At 41.4% G+C, this 12542-nt stretch overlaps 1 protein-coding gene across 2 annotated transcripts in view; it reads left to right on the forward strand.

Annotated features, from left to right (window-relative positions):
- Positions 1 to 12542, forward strand: part of znf592 (zinc finger protein 592) — a 127021-nt gene that overhangs the window by 93938 nt on the left and 20541 nt on the right. For both annotated transcript variants that reach the window (XM_033015011.1, XM_033015012.1), the window contains exons 4-6: positions 1891 to 2069; positions 4079 to 4255; positions 9489 to 9651. In XM_033015011.1, the coding sequence (XP_032870902.1) occupies positions 1891 to 2069; positions 4079 to 4255; positions 9489 to 9651 (519 nt within the window). The remainder of the gene's footprint in view (positions 1 to 1890; positions 2070 to 4078; positions 4256 to 9488; positions 9652 to 12542) is intronic.

A 12542-nucleotide genomic window follows, 5' to 3' on the forward strand; every position in this document is an offset into this window, starting at 1 on the left:
TTATGACTTGGAACAATTCGTGTTGTGAACAGTTCTCAGAAATGGAGCCCTGTTTCAAACCAGGGATTGGCTGCATTTTGTTTGGCATCTTTCTATTAACATAGTGCAAAATTCGTTTTTACAATAGGAGCGTCTTTTCAGTAAATCAGAATAAGAAAATCAATATCTTGATTTGTCTGCATGTATGTGTGTGTGTATATACATATCAAGATATATATTTGGTGTGTGTACATGCATATATATGGTGTGTGTGTGTGTGTGTATATATATTATATATATATACGCACGCACGCACACACACATATTTTCTCCAGAAATGCTGCCTGACCAGTTGAGTTACTCCAGCATTTTGTGTCTATATATATATATATATATATATATATATCTTGATTGTAGATCTTGTGTGGATGCTTACAATTGACATAATTCATGTTAATACGCTGTTACTTACATTCTCACTAAAAAAATTCACACACAGATATGAATAAATACACTGCAACATTGAATGTAAGGAAAATACATTTCTTTTTTTTAAATTATTTTTATTAGAAGCAATTGTACAAGGATAAAACATTCGGCATCTAAAATTATACAATTATTGTACCGCATCATTTTTAACCATAACCTGAAAATGAGAAAAAAAGAAAAGAGAGAGAACAAGAGAGGGAAAAAGTGAGAAGTGAAAAGATAACTCGAAAAAGCACATAGAAAAGACCCCGAGACTACCAAAGTAGCGTGGTCGAAAATGAGTAGAGATAAAAGAGAAAAAAAAAGACAAAAGTAAAGTGGAGATATACCTGCCCCTCGTCCCCCCCCGGCCACTTCACCCAACCCAGAATCGGATTTAAATTTAGATTTGTGTTGTGCCATACTATCCTTGTAAGAATTCGGTGAAGGGTGTCCATGTCTTGAAAAATTGATCTGGTTTTTCTGCCAAGACAAGCCTAATATTTTCCAAATGTAGTGTCTCGGACATGTTTGTAATCCACATCTTCACTGTGAAAATAAAGTTCTCTTGAATAAATAGAGTACTTGGTTAGGCCTGAAAGAAGGATGCTCCCATACATTTTACTTATGATATACAAGAATCTTTAGCACCGAGTGAACGCTAGTTCAATGGTAACCTAAATCAGCGCAAACGTTTCCTAAACCTATACATTGGGTCTGATTAGTGGATGCAGCTTGGTTTCCCTCATCTGCACAATAATAGTTTATTTGGAACCAAGTAAGATGATTTGTGAAAATTACTTGTAAAAAAGATTGAATTGGCTGTTGGTGGTAGAGGTGGTTGAAGCAGGTACAGTGACAATGTTTGAAGATACACCTGGAAGGTTCAGGTGTATCAGAAAAGATTCAGAGGGGTATGGGCCAAATGCAGGCAAATGGGATTGGCACAGATAGGCATCTTGTTCAGCATGGAGGGATTGGGTCGAAGAGGCTGATTCTGTGCAAGAGAGGTAGATAACCTCAGGAAGGGTGCAGAACATAATGGCCCATTGTTGGCTGGGGAAGATGTGCTAACGAGAGGGATACAAGGATGCGAACAGTGGAACTAGTAGGATGACTATGGTGGGGGAGAGGAAGGGAAGAGAATGCAGGAGTTACTTGAAATGAGAGAAATCAACGTTCATACTGTTGGGTTGTAAGCTGCCCAAGTGAAAAATTGGGTGCTGATCCTCCAATTTGCGTGTAGCCTCACACTTACAGTGAAGGACTGAAAGGTCAGTGTGGGAATGGGTTGATAACCACAGGAAGGATGGATTCCGTAATGACCGGGGAAGACCACAGGAATGGTAATATGACTATGTGATATGACAATGAAGAAATGGCATGTATTTTTGCAATATTTTAAACTCTGCATTTCTTTGCTTCTCTTTTTTTCTCTCCAAGACGTGTCGTATCTGCCAGATGATGCTGCCCAATAAATGTAGCTATGCTGCTCACCTCCGTATTCATACACACAAGTCCCCTTACTGCTGTCCGGAGTGCGGTGCAGTGTGTCGTTCAGCTTATTTCCAGACTCACGTCAAGGAGAACTGCCTACACTATGCACGGACAGTAGCGTATAGGTCAGTATGAAAAGGATTTTCAGAAATTGCTTTTCTGAAAAATAGCATTCAAATTACTACTCTAAAGCAATAAATACTTCAAAAATAGAAATATTAAGAAATTAAAGACAGTTTTACTCCCTGCAGATAGATTTTGCTAGTAATGCTCCAAGAAAATTGGCACGGTGCGATAGAGTTGCTTCCTTACAGCACCAGAGACCCAGGTTCAACCCTAACGACGGGTGCTGTTCGCCCCGTGACCACGTGGGTTTTACCCAGGGTGCTCCGGTTTCCTCCCACACTCCAAAAATATATAGGTTTGTAGGGTAATCGGCTTCCATAAAAATTGTCCCTAGTGTGTCGGATATTGCAAGTGTATGGGGATCGCTGGTCGGCAGTGGGCTGAAGGGCCTGTTTCCGTGCTGTATCTCTACACTAAATCTAAAATGCTAGCTCTAAAAGCTTTTTGCTGTACCTCGGTACACGCGTCGATAATAATCTTACACGCTATTTCCAATATTTTTTTTTTGTTTTACCTTGGAGATATAAATGTTGCAGTGCACTAAAAGTGTTGGAAAATTTGCTTTTCTGCTTTCTAGTACACTTTAGAACTTACATCGCTGATGTAAAACAATAATACACTGGGGAAAAAACAGTGGAAGAGGTAGCATTTGCCTCAACTAATGTGTTATAGCCAAGAATATTGCCCAAATCATCACTACATTAAGTGATACTCCTTTTATCAGTGATTGGCAGATGTGAGGTGAAAGTTAGTTGGTGTTTTGGGATCATCAGGCTCTGAATATCATTTATTTAAACAAGCAGAGAAGTGTGGCATAGTGTTAAAATAGGAACAGCACAATGGTGCAGCTAAATAGAGCTGCCGCCTCATGCAGTGGCGGACTGGGTCTAAAAATATTGGTTGCCAGGAGACAAAGGGGGCCCACTTCATCAGGAGCCCACTTGCCATCGGGCAAGCTGACACCCTGGCCAGTCCGCCACTGGCCTCATAAATTCAACAACCTGGGTTCGATCCTGACCTCTGGTCCTCTCTGTGTGGAATTTGCATGTTCTCCCTGTGACCCCAAGATTGCGCAATGGAGATAAATTGGCCACTGTAAATTGTCCTTAGTGTGCAGGTAAGGGTTAAAATCTGGGGGAGTTGATGGGAACTTGGGGGAAGAATAAAATGGGAACAGTGTAGGAACAGTGTGAATGGACATTGGTGGGCTGAAGGGCCTGTTTCCATGTTATATGATTCTAAATAGAATATTACTCACTGCTAATTCTTGGATGTGGATTACACAAACTGTTAGATATTCTAGGAATTTTGCATATTCATGTAGTTGGAATCCTTATGAGCTCAATTATAATTTCCAGCTGTTTCCTCATGGCAAAGAGGTTCACCTGAAAGGGGTAATTTGGCCAAATATTCTTGACTCCTGCAATCATAGCAGACCTTTGAAAGGTGTTCAAAAGCCTTACATGGTGTTTTCAATAGTGCCATGGTGGCAACAAGGGAGACATTGTACTAGATTCTGATTATTCCACGATGTGGCAATAACCATTATAGTGAAATTAGTTTTATTTTGTTTGAATTTATGTTTAAGAAATATTTGTTCCTTTTAGATTTTCCTCCTTATTTTGCCTGTTTATTTTTTATAATCATTATATATTTTTCTCCTGAAGACCGTGTGGATTTCTCCACCCATATTCCAAAGACGTGCGGGTTTGTAGGTTAATTGGCTTCTGTAAATTGTCCCTAGTGTGTAGGATAGAAGGTGATCACTGGTTGGCGTGAACTTGGAGGGCCGGAGGGCCTGTTTCCACGCTGTATCTCTCTAAACTCTATTTGAGTACGAGCCATTCTTATGATGTGTGGCTAAGCTGGGCTTCAAAGAGCAGAGGGGTGAAAAGCATCTGTTAGTGCCATCTATTTACCAATGAAAAGTTAGGGTTTTTTTTTAAACTTGAAATGGTCACAATGATTTGTACTGTTTCTTACATTTAGCTCTTTCTCCTTTGCACAGATGTACGCATTGTGGGGGCATCTTCAGCGATACAAACACAATCAAGACGCACATCCAAGTTTCCCACTCTGAATCTTTCCACAAATGCACAATTTGTCCGATGGCCTTCAAGTCTGCCCAGAGCGCCAGCTCCCATTACAGTTCTCAGCATCCTTTAACTAAACATCCGCCACCTGAGTAAGTTCAAGATACTTGCATGAGCTTATCTGGATTAATAATAGGCTCAAATGGAAATACAAACTAGGAACTGCAGGTGCTGGTTTACACCGAAGATAGACACAAAATGCTGCAGTAACTCTAAGCCTAGACAGGCTACATCCCATTCCTTCTATCCACAAATGCTGCCTATCCCACTGAGTTACTCCAGCATTTTGTGTCTATCTTCTATATTGTTTGCTTAATGCTTCAATGGATAATTTAAGGACACGCAATATTTGAACGGGATGGTCTAATTTAGCTATCAATTTATAAATCAATCATTCACCCAGTGTAACACAAATGCCAACATCTGACGACTTCATTGTGAGGTGTGTTGCTCTCTGTGGATCTGGTTTCATGATGGAATTGCTTCACTCTAATCAATTATTTGATGTAAATGCAACCACAATTGTGATTTTTCTGCTTTCTCCTAAGGTTTTCTTTCTAAGTTAATTGCACAATCAATTTGAAGGATTTGTGTTTTCTAGATAATTTATCCATCGCTTTCTCTTGGACGTCAAAGCATGAAGAATAAGCCATGTTTTTAAGTGGCTAATAATGTCCACGAGCTGCATCTTAATTGCTCCTGGCCCTCAACTGAGCGTATCGACATAACCTGTTTAATCACACCAATTAATTACATGAAATAATTTACAATAGACAATCAACGATCAACACATCTTTGCGATGTGGAATAAAACTGGAGCATGCGGGGGCATGCAAGCTCCACACAGTCAGCACCTAAGTCGGGATCAAACTCGGGTGCCTGGATGTGTAGGAAGGAACTGCAGATGCTATTTCAGTGTCAAAAGTCTGCGTCTGTCCACCATAAATAGAGATGCTGCCTGATCCGCTGAGTTTCTCCAGCTTTCCGTGTCTATCTCGGGTGCTTGGAGCTTTTAGGAGGGCATCTGTAGTCACTTTCCATTGGAAAAAAAAAGGTTCTATTTTAACAGCTTTTCTGTTCTTCATACTAAAGTGAACAACCGTGCATTTATCATTGTAAACCATTTATTAAATTGTTACCCTTGACCTACCATGTGTCTTTGCAGACTCTGCTCTCCTCACAGCTTGTTTTCCCATCTATCTTCCTAGCATCAGCAAATTTGGCTACTGTACTTTCTATTTTCATCTACATTATTTACATAGATAGTTAATAGTCAAACACTTATCCCTATTGTACCCCAGATGGTTAACCTCAAAATGAACTATCTGGCCTGACTGTGCTTTCTGTTAGTCCGACCTCTATGATGCTGCTGATATAGTAGATTGAATGTCATGAGCACTTGCCTCATACAGTAACCTTTTATGTAAAGTTTTTATCACATGCCGTTTGGAAATCCCAGTATATTACATAAACAGCTTTCCCTTACCCATCCTGCTTAATACATCCTCGGAGATCTCTAACAAATACGTTGGATACAATTTCTCTTCCATAGAGCAATTAAACTGCTTAGTTGACTTACAATTTTCCAAAGCCATTCATTTCTCATCGCTGTCAAGCTTGCTTCCTTCTTGAATAGGAATGTTTAAGCCACAATTTACTTCATGCATTTAATCAATAATTATAATTAGAAACACAATGAAATGTGTTTCATTTCAAATATCTTTGGCATCATAATGCCCCTGTCCCGCTTAGGAAACCTGAACGGAAACCTCTGGAGACTTTGCACCCCACCTAAGGTTTCTGTGCGGTTCCCAGAGGTTTTTGTCAGTCTCCCTACCTGCTTCCACTACCTGCAACCTCCGGCAACCACCCGCAACCTCCGAGAACCGCACGGAAACCTTGGGTGGGGCGCAAAGTCTCCAGAGGTTTCCGTTCAGGTTTCCTAAGTGGGACAGGGGCATTAGGCAGCAACTCTACCGCTGCCCCACCGTGCCACCCGGTCTCATATACAAGTTATTAATTTTTGTGTTTGGTCTTTTAAACTAATCAACAGACCTGAGTTGGACGATCAGCCATGATCATATTGAATAGCGATGCAGGCTCGAAGGGCCGAATGGCCTACTCCTGCACCTATTTTCTATGTTTCTATGTTTTTCTGTCCCTGATTTAATGTGGACTCAACCATGCTGATGCACCTTGTTTCTTTGCCCCACTGTTTATTTATCTATCCTGCACTATCATTGGATCTTCTACAGACACGGGGTTGTATAATTGTGGATGCAATGCTTTCTTCGGCACCCTTTGACCAGCCGGTATATAAAGCAAGTTTTGAGCTGGAGTGGCTAGGAAAATATTTGATTAATCAGCTGCCTCAGTTAAGTTTGCCCCCTCGTATTTACTGATGAGGAAGAATTCTACTGAAGGTTACACTGGTGGTGCAGCGGTAAAGTTGCTGCCTTACAGCACCAGAAATCCAGGTTCGATCCTGACTACGGGTGCTTATCTATACGGAGTTCGTACGTTCATCCCATGACCACATGGCTTTTCCCCAGGTGCTCCAATTTCCAGTCCACTCCAAAGATGTACAGATTTATAGGTTAATTTGGCTTTGGTAAAAATTATAAATTGTCCCTAGTGTGTAGGATAATCTTGGTGCACGGGGATCGTTGGTCAGCATGGACTCAGTGGGCCTGCTTCCGCGCTGTACCTCTAAACTAAAATGTTTTGTTTTCCATTACTAAATTTTCAAGTAATGAATATATCCCCTTGTCTCTCGTAACATCTGATGCTAAAGATAAATATCTGATTAATGGGAAAAAATGTTAATTTCCTAGTTGATGAAAATCCAAAATTTCATCGGTCTTATTATTTTTCTACTCTTTCACGTAACTTTTCAATGTGTTTTATTGCAAATTTTGTGAGCTGCCATATTTTAAAGCCAGTTAAAAAACAGTCACATTCACTGGAAGAGTTTAGAAATTTGATAGTGAACTCTTAACAGATTGCTGGGCACTTTTGCATGCCAAGAATCGATCAATCCAATTGCTTGATGCACCAACAGGGGTTCAAAGAACACCCAAGTTATCAGTCTTTCAGTCTGAGGAAGCGATCCGACCTGAAACGTCACCCTTCCCTTTTTCTCCAGAGCTGCTGCCTGACACGCTGAGTTACTCCAGCACTTTGTGTCTATCTTCAGTATAAAGCAGCATCTGCTGTTCCTTCCTTCACACAAGTTAATAAACCTGGCAAGAAAAATCAAACACATTCCTTGCTGCCTAATGATTCCATGGCCACTTTTCCATGGGTGAATTAGTGGGAAAATAGTAATTTTTGTAAATGCAACACATCACAGCAGCGGTTATCATCATCATTTAGGTGATTATCTCTCACTAATTTACATTGAACTGAATATTAACTCTTTCACTGCTCTCTAGAGAGCTAAGGAGTTGGAGTTTTTAATAAAAAACAGAAATTAAAGAAAATGTGAGTTAGAAGAGAGCGGAGAAGTTATGTTGTTGGCAAGTGACCAAACAGGTTTGATCACTGGCCAATTGAAATGTTAGTGTTGCCTGACTGACAAATTTTCCAGTTATTAAATGGCACTTTTATTAATACCACAATATATTTTATTAAGATTAATATAAGAAATGCTGTATAGGCAGGTAAGTTTAAATGCAGAGCGGGAAATAGGGCCCCGATGTGTGGGAGCTGTGAATGGGGAGAGAACACAGCAAACATGCCTGGTGAACCTCATGCCGAATCACTAGTGTGTCCACATTTTTGGAGAGTGGATTGTCAAGAGTTTTTACATAAACGTTAGTTTATCTTTTCCTTGAATCTTCTTCTTTTACCACATATTCAAGTGCACGTTAACATTTCTTGAGCCCGAGGGTGGCGAATCTGTGGAATTCCTTGCCACAGATGGCTGTGGAGGCCAAGTCATTGGGTGTTTTTAAAGTGAAGATTCATTGATAGGTTCTTGATTAGGAAGAGCGTCAAAGGTTACGGGGAGTAGGCAGGAGAATGGGGTTGAGAGGGCAAAATAGATCAGCCTTGATTGAACAATGGAGTAGACTTGATGGGCCAATGAACTAATTGTGCTCCTATGTCTTATGGTTTTATTTTTATTTTCAATTTATTTGCCAAACTTGGTAGAAGTATGATGGGGGACGGGAATCAGACACATCTCTGGAAGAAGGCTAACAAATAGCAAAGATGTAGTCGGGAATGATATAAGTAAGGACATTTAGAAGTGCACATCAGGGAGGTAAGACAATATTGTGGTAAAATTTTAACCTACACATAGACTGGGCCTATCAAATTAATCTACATTACGTAGAGGATGAATTCCAGCTTTCTTCCCCCCCCCCCCCCCCCACTATAATCAGTCTGAAGAAAGGTCTGACCCAAAACTTCACCTTTCTATGTTCTCCAGAGATGCTGCCTGACCCGCTGAGTTACTCCAGCACTTTGTGTCCGTTTTTTATAAACCAGCATCAGCAGTACCTTGTGTCTGCAACTATAAACGTCACCCCCTCCTCTCCAGAGATGTTGCCTGTTCTGCTGAGTTACTCCAGCTTTTTGTGCCTATCTTCGGTTTAAACCAGCATCTGCAGTTCAAGTTTACAGTTATTGTCACATGCACCAATTGGTACAGTGAAATTTGAGTTACCATACAGCCATACGAATAAAAAAAGAACACAACACACGATAGAATTTAACATGGACATCCCCCCACACAGCAGAACCAACGTTTCCCACTGTGAGGGAAGTCATCTTCCTCTTTGTTCATCGGTGGTCGGGGCCTCCCGAGCCCTCTGCAGTCGCTGCTACGGATGGCCCGATGTTCAGGCCCTCGCGCCGGGATGATCGAAACTCCGACGTCGGAACGGAAGAACATTCTCAGCGGCTTAGAGTTCCGAATCAGCCACTTCGTCCTTCCTACTCCTAAAATATCTGTGTTGGATTTCTGGATCAATCTGTTGAAAAGCAGCTTATTTTCAGTTCTTTTACAGGACAAGAAGAAAGTGCAAAGCAATAATCTTGTATAAGTAGTTCCCCCATAATGTCACTGGGGTTAGACTTGGAAATGTAATACGGTGTTACTTGGCCTCATACTTTTGGCTATGGTATCATTACTTTTAATTAGATAACAGATTTAAAGTTCTTCAAAGTGTTTTTAACAAAGTATTAAAGTTCTCTGTCTTGGACAACAGCTCCATTTGCTTTGAAATCCTTTAAAGAATTTATCATCTTGTAATTACATTTATTGTTAAGTTGTAATCACTAGCGGAATGCTAATATCAAATATTTCTCATTTTGCAGAGTTATTTTCAAGTGCTCAATGTGTGAAACTGTATTCAACCAGCAAGCCTTGCTACGCAATCACTTCGAGCAGCACAAAAACGAATTAAGAATGTGTGTTTACAAGTGTCCAGTGTGCAAACTGGTGTACCTGCACAAACAGTTGATGATGGAACACTTCAAGGTAAGTCCAGTGGTTTTGCCTTTACTTGTGGCTTTCAACCAAATCGAGATTATCAACAGCCCAGATGAAGCCCAAAGCATCGGCTGTCCATTTCCCTCTACCAGTGGCGCAGTGGTAGAGTTGCTGCCTTACAGCTCCACAGACTCGAGTTCGACCCTGGCTTTAGCTCCTGACTCCAGTATCTGCACTCTCTCGTGTCTCCATCTTATCCGCAGACCTTATGGTTTGTGATGTATATGTGATAATGAGAGAAGGAAAATAATGAAGGTACAGGCATGTTGTTGCTTCTACTAATTTTGAGAATACCTTGTGAATTATAAGAGAGCTTCAGTTCGTTAAAGAGTAACCTGCAACCCAACAGTGATCAGTTCAAGTTCAAGTTTATTGTCATGTGTCCCTGATAGGACAATGAAATTCTTGCTTTGCTTCAGCACACAGAACATAATAGGCATTGACTACAAAACACATTTGTACGTTGTTCTTTTCTGCATGTGTAGATGCCACTAGCGCAATTAGAACTCTTATTTTATTGAAAGTGATAAACTGATAAATAAATAATAACAAATAATGGGTTATTAATGTTCAGAGTTTTGTCCGAGCCAGGTTTAATAGCCTGATGGCTGTGGGGAAGTAGCTATTCCTGAACCTGGTCGTTGCAGTCTTCAGGCTCCTGTACCTTCTACCTGAAGGTAACAGGGAGATGAGTGTGTGGCCAGGATGGTGTGGGTCTTTGATATTACTGCCAGCCTTTTTGAGGCAGCGACTTCGATAAATCCCCTCGATGGAAGGAAGGTCAGAGCCGATGATGGACTGGGCAGTGTTTACTACTTTTTGTGGTCTCTCCAGGGCGGTCAAGTTGCCGAACCAAGCCACAATGCAACCGGTCAGCATGCTCTCTACTGTGCACCTGTAGAAGTTGGATCAGGAAGGCATTTATGAGCAGTCATTAATATAACAGCTTTTTGAGAAGTGGCAGGATGTTCAATATTTTGAGGGAAGATTGGATGATAGTTCGTTGTAAAATTGAATTAGAAGTATTTTTTCATTTATTTCTCAAGATATGTCTTTTGCTCACTAGCGTGGCCTGCTGAACCTTTTCAGAGTTGACTACATTGCCGTGATTCTGGAGTCTGTGATGCTTTACTCACCTCATCAATCTATGTGCAGTTGGCACATTAGCCACACATATATTTACCAAAAGCAGAAGGTAGACAAAAATGCTGGAGAAACTCAGCGAGTGAGGCAGCATCTATGGAGCGAAGGAATAGGTGACATTTTGGGTCGAGACCCTTTTTCAGTCTGAAGAAGGTCCTTTAATTTAGTTTAGAGATACAGAGTTGAAACAGGACCGTCAGCTCCCCGAGTCCACGCCGACCATCAATCACCTGTAAACCAGCATCTACCACAACCAGAGAGCTGTGCTGAACTATTATCCACCTCATTGGTGACCCTCGGACTATCCTTGGTCGGACTTTGCTGGCTTTACCTTCCACTAAACGCTATTCCCTTATCATGTATCGATACACTAGAAGTGGATTATAATCATGTGTTGTCTTTTTGTTGACTGGGTAGCACGCAACAAAAGCTTTTCACCGTACCTCAGTACACGTGACAATAATCTAAACTGAAATGGAGCAGTTCATTGTTTCTACAAATACACGAGGTCTAACATAAAGATGTGGAGAAAAGGAGAGAGTGGGTTGCTCTTTCAAAACCTGAATGCCAGAACTTTGAGAGAGGAGGTTGTTTGCCCTTGAATCTGCTTTAGAGTTTAGAGATGCAGTGTGGAACTGGCCCTTCAGCCCACCGAATCCCCGCCCACTATCGATCACCCATACACTATTCTATGTTGTGCCACAGTAAACAGGAAGGACGTACAAACTCTGCACAGACAGCACCCAAGGTCAGGATCGAACCCTGGTCTCCAGCATTGTGAGGCAGCAATTCTACTACTGTGCCACTGCTGCCTTCCTTTTTATTAAATTTCACTCTGGCCACGATTTCCTGTCTCTATAACATTATCAGCCACACGTGCAATGTGGGCGTCATGAGCAACCATGCTTTGGCCCTCGGCTCTGGAATTCCTTCTGATCCTTATCCTCTCAGCAAGGTCCCAGTTCCCATGAAAATTAACATCATTGTGTGCAACAAGGCTGCCCACTTTGTGCATGGGTTTGCCAACGTTACAAAGAATCATGCTTCTACTTGCATTTGCATTCCCTCCCCCACCCAGCATTTGAAATAGCACAAATGCGGAATAGTGCAACTTCTCGCACACATCCTACCTTATTTCGCACATTAATGGAATCATGTATGCAATTCTTTGATGACTTTTTCCATATTTGCCACCACTCTTTTCAGGTGTGAAACTCTCCCAAGTGATGACAACAACAGTGTCGTTAAATTCATCATCGAACAAAGAACAGAATAGAGCTGTACAGCGCAGGAACGGGCCCTTCGCCCCACAATGTTTATGCCAAACATGATGCCAAGTTAAATTGAGCTCATCTACCTGTACATGATCCATACATATATCCCTTGCACTTCCATGTGCCTATTTAAAAGCCTCTTAAACATCACTATCATATCTGCCTCCACACCATCCCTTACAATACGTTCCAGGCCCCCACCATTCTCTGTGGGTTGACATGGTAGATACCGGATTGTCTAGAACAGGGGGGTTGCAATCTCAGAATAAGAAAAACACAAAGCTTTGTGACTCTGGCATTCCGGGCTCTGGGGTCTGAAGGCTAAATTGCCAACAAGACGCTTGATTGTCTCTCTTCTTGCAGCTGAAACCCTCAAATCCACGTACTGTTCTAGTAAACCTCCTCTGTGCACACGCCAAAGCCTCCACATCCTTCCTGTACTAGGGCGACCAGAACTGCACG

This window comes from Amblyraja radiata, chromosome X, assembly GCF_010909765.2.
Source record: "Amblyraja radiata isolate CabotCenter1 chromosome X, sAmbRad1.1.pri, whole genome shotgun sequence".
NCBI classification, from domain to species: Eukaryota; Metazoa; Chordata; class Chondrichthyes; order Rajiformes; family Rajidae; genus Amblyraja; species Amblyraja radiata.